This window comes from Centruroides vittatus, unplaced genomic scaffold (assembly GCF_030686945.1).
Source record: "Centruroides vittatus isolate TY-2023 unplaced genomic scaffold, ASM3068694v2 contig_1403, whole genome shotgun sequence".
Taxonomy (NCBI): domain Eukaryota; kingdom Metazoa; phylum Arthropoda; class Arachnida; order Scorpiones; family Buthidae; genus Centruroides; species Centruroides vittatus.
This window is the reverse complement of record NW_027120882.1, coordinates 31370-34445: the sequence shown is the minus strand read 5'-3', so window position 1 is coordinate 34445 and position 3076 is coordinate 31370. Positions and strand designations below refer to the sequence as shown.

General features: G+C 38.8%; 1 protein-coding gene across 1 annotated transcript; it reads right to left on the bottom strand.

The window, feature by feature from the left end:
* Positions 1-220: 220 nt before the first annotated feature.
* Positions 221-1219, bottom strand: LOC136968159 (uncharacterized). Its single transcript, XM_067262121.1, has one exon. It carries the CDS (start codon positions 1217-1219, stop codon positions 221-223), a length of 999 nt encoding a protein of 332 aa, XP_067118222.1.
* Between the last annotated feature and the right edge of the window lie 1857 nt (positions 1220-3076).

Below are 3076 nucleotides of genomic sequence, written 5' to 3'. Positions count from 1 at the left end.
AAAAAAGAAGTAATAGTGATAGATTAGATGGAAGATTAGGATATGAAGGGAAAGGGGTCTGCAGAGTCGTCTTGCTTCGGCATACCTTAACAGAACAAACTTTAGGAAAAAAATACAATTTAGGCTACTTTGCCTACATTGAGACTTACAATGTGAACAGTTGTAACATATATACAATTATTTACAATATGAACAAGATGATCAGTTGTTTGTCAACAATTTAATCAATTTCTTCACTTGTAGTAGTTCTTTCATTGTCTTCTGGTGGATATTCTGACTGTTTTCTTGCAGACAGTTTTTTCGTTGCTTTTATAAATTTACAGAGGTTATCGAATAACATTTTACTTTGCACAAGTGCTGTGCGCTTTGGTGGCCAATTTGAGCCGGCCAAAACACATTGTCTCATAAAGGTTTCACGAGGATGTTCGTATTTGCTGCACTGGAATAAGTAATGTGTCACGTTGTCAATGCTGTCACTGTCTATATCGCACTTATCAGTATTTCTCTTTCCAAATCGAAAGAGATATTCATTAAAGTTACCGTGTCCTAGTAAACATTGAGTAATTTCGTAGGTAGGTTTAAGATGTCTACATGCTCTTCTGACGGCGATCGTCGGTATGAAGCTATACAAAGTTCTACCTGTGTTCGAGTGTTCCCATTCTTCTTGCCATCTTTGATCTATTATTTCTTTAATTTTTTGCTTAACTACTTTGATTGGTATTCTACTATATGTTATTGGTAGGTTGCTTTTTGCTGCTTTCTTAGCCAGCATGTCGGCAGTCTCGTTTCCCTCGTACCCTTTATGGCCAGGAATCCAATGGAATTTGAGTATTTTGTTGCCGCCAATTCTATGAGCCAATTCAATTGTTTCGTGTGCAAGTAAAGTACTTCTAGTTTGGTTTTTAAGGGTGTGAATAACTACCCTGCTGTCGGTGTATATTATTGTAGGTCCCTTGTACCATTGGGATTTTTTGTCAATATGTTGTAAGGCTTTGAAAACACCCCAAAGCTCTGCTTGGGTGATTGTGCAATAATTCGCCATTTTAAGGCTAGCCTGATAAGTCTTAATGTTCTTTGGGTCAAAGATTACAATCCCACAACCAACTCCTTCTGCCCTCCTCGAACCGTCCGTAAATACTTCCCAGCAGTCTTCTCTGTAGACATTCTTGTTGTCCATGTTTGTTTCATAGTTGACATCTTGTGCTGGATGTTTATCCATGTCTCCGTTGTTCCTTACCCTCTCAATTTGATTATCTTTTATTTCTTGTATGAGGTTATTGCTATTCGGGGGTAGTAGCCCATTCTTAATTTTGTTTTCAATATCCTTAGCATTAAGGCTGCTGATGTCTTCTTTTATTAATGTCCATTCCCAGTTAAGTTGTTTTGCTTTAAGGTCAACCGGTAGGATGTTTGCCAGTACTAACAGACCATCAGTTGGTGCCGTTCTATACGCTTTACAGATATTTATCATAAATTTTCGTTCGATCGTTCGTAGTTTCCTCTTTATTTCTATTTTGTTAATGGCTTCTCCCCACACTTGTATCCCGTATAGAATTGTCGGCTCGATTGCCGCTTTATATATTAACTTTGTGGATTTGTAGTTGAGACCCCAAACATTACGAGATATTTGCAAAAGTATATTTATTTTTTAGAGCATTTTTTGATGAATTTGGTTTACGTGACTTTTCCAGGTAAGGGCCCTGTCAAAGTAAATTCCTAGATATCGCATCTCATTGACATTTTTTATCTTATTCCCATTTATGTATATTCCGATTTGTCTCTTTAATTGTCTTTTCCCTATCTTTTTTGTACTAACTAGTATTTCACATTTCTTATAGTTAATCTGAAGATTATGTTTTTGGCTCCACTCAGCTATTTTCCCTGTTGCTTTATTGCCTTTTCTGCTAGTTTGTCACAGTTTTTATCCGAAATCATCAATATAACATCATCGGCAAAAGCCTGTATTTTTGTATCTTCCCTTTCATTGAATTCTTCTAGCAGGCTGTCAAAGCCCAAATTCCAGAGGCCTGGCTCACTTCTCGAGCCTTGCGGGCAACCTCTGGTAACCTTTCTTTAAACTGTAATGTTGTTGGACTAGTATCCTGCTGTCCTGTTATGTAAATAGTTTCTTAGAATCATTTGAATATTGGCAGGGCATTCAGTCTCGTTCAAGCGTTTGAAGATGCTCGGCCACCATAGAAAATCAAAAGCTTATGTAATAGAGACTTTAGTGTGAGATCCCGGGGAAGTAAGAGGGTGTCGTACCTCTTTTTCCGGCTACTCACTTGTCCAGGATGGCTGTTACGTCGACGGTGCGTTACGCGTTACGCAAGTGGAGGAGGAAGAAGAATGGGGTCGACGATATGGCGAAGCCGACAGTCAAGAAAGACACCATTTTATAACAAAACAAGATTTATTAAAAGCGAAACGAACAAAACTACAATTCTACCCTCGTATAAAAAAGGGGTCCGGAGAGAGAGAGTTTACAAATAATTTTCATACCTCTCAACAAGTCCGTAATAGACGAATATTCTCTCAGAAGTGACGATGATTTTCGGGATGACGGAGAATCGGTTAATGGGACGATGGCACGTAGAACCTTAGAATTCGTAGACTGGACAATGGCATTTAAAAACTTAAAAAACTTAGAAACTTTCGGGTTCGGTCGACGGCGCAGTGCACTTCGTAATGGAGAGACGATCGGAGAGCCCTTTACGGGGGGAAGGAAGCGTCTTTTATAAGCTTTTGATGGGAAAACCTGTCACGTGATCGATAACGGATCGCAATTTGGGCCATAGGTGTTCCCGGGCTTTAAATAAACGACTAGTTCGGACGCTAACTATAAACCATCGTGCAAGATGATCTACCTGCTCCGAAGGAATAACGGCTTGTTGACAGTTAGGGGACGATCGTTGCCAGTCAAGAGTCAACAATTTCTCGGGTATGGAATGTTGTTGATTAAGTCGTTTATAACTGGAGTGAAATAATTCAGAAATTTTAGTTCTTAACTTCCAGATTTCACATTCGCATGCGTTTGTTGAATGAAATAAAGTAAATTTTAAAAATGGCGATGCCA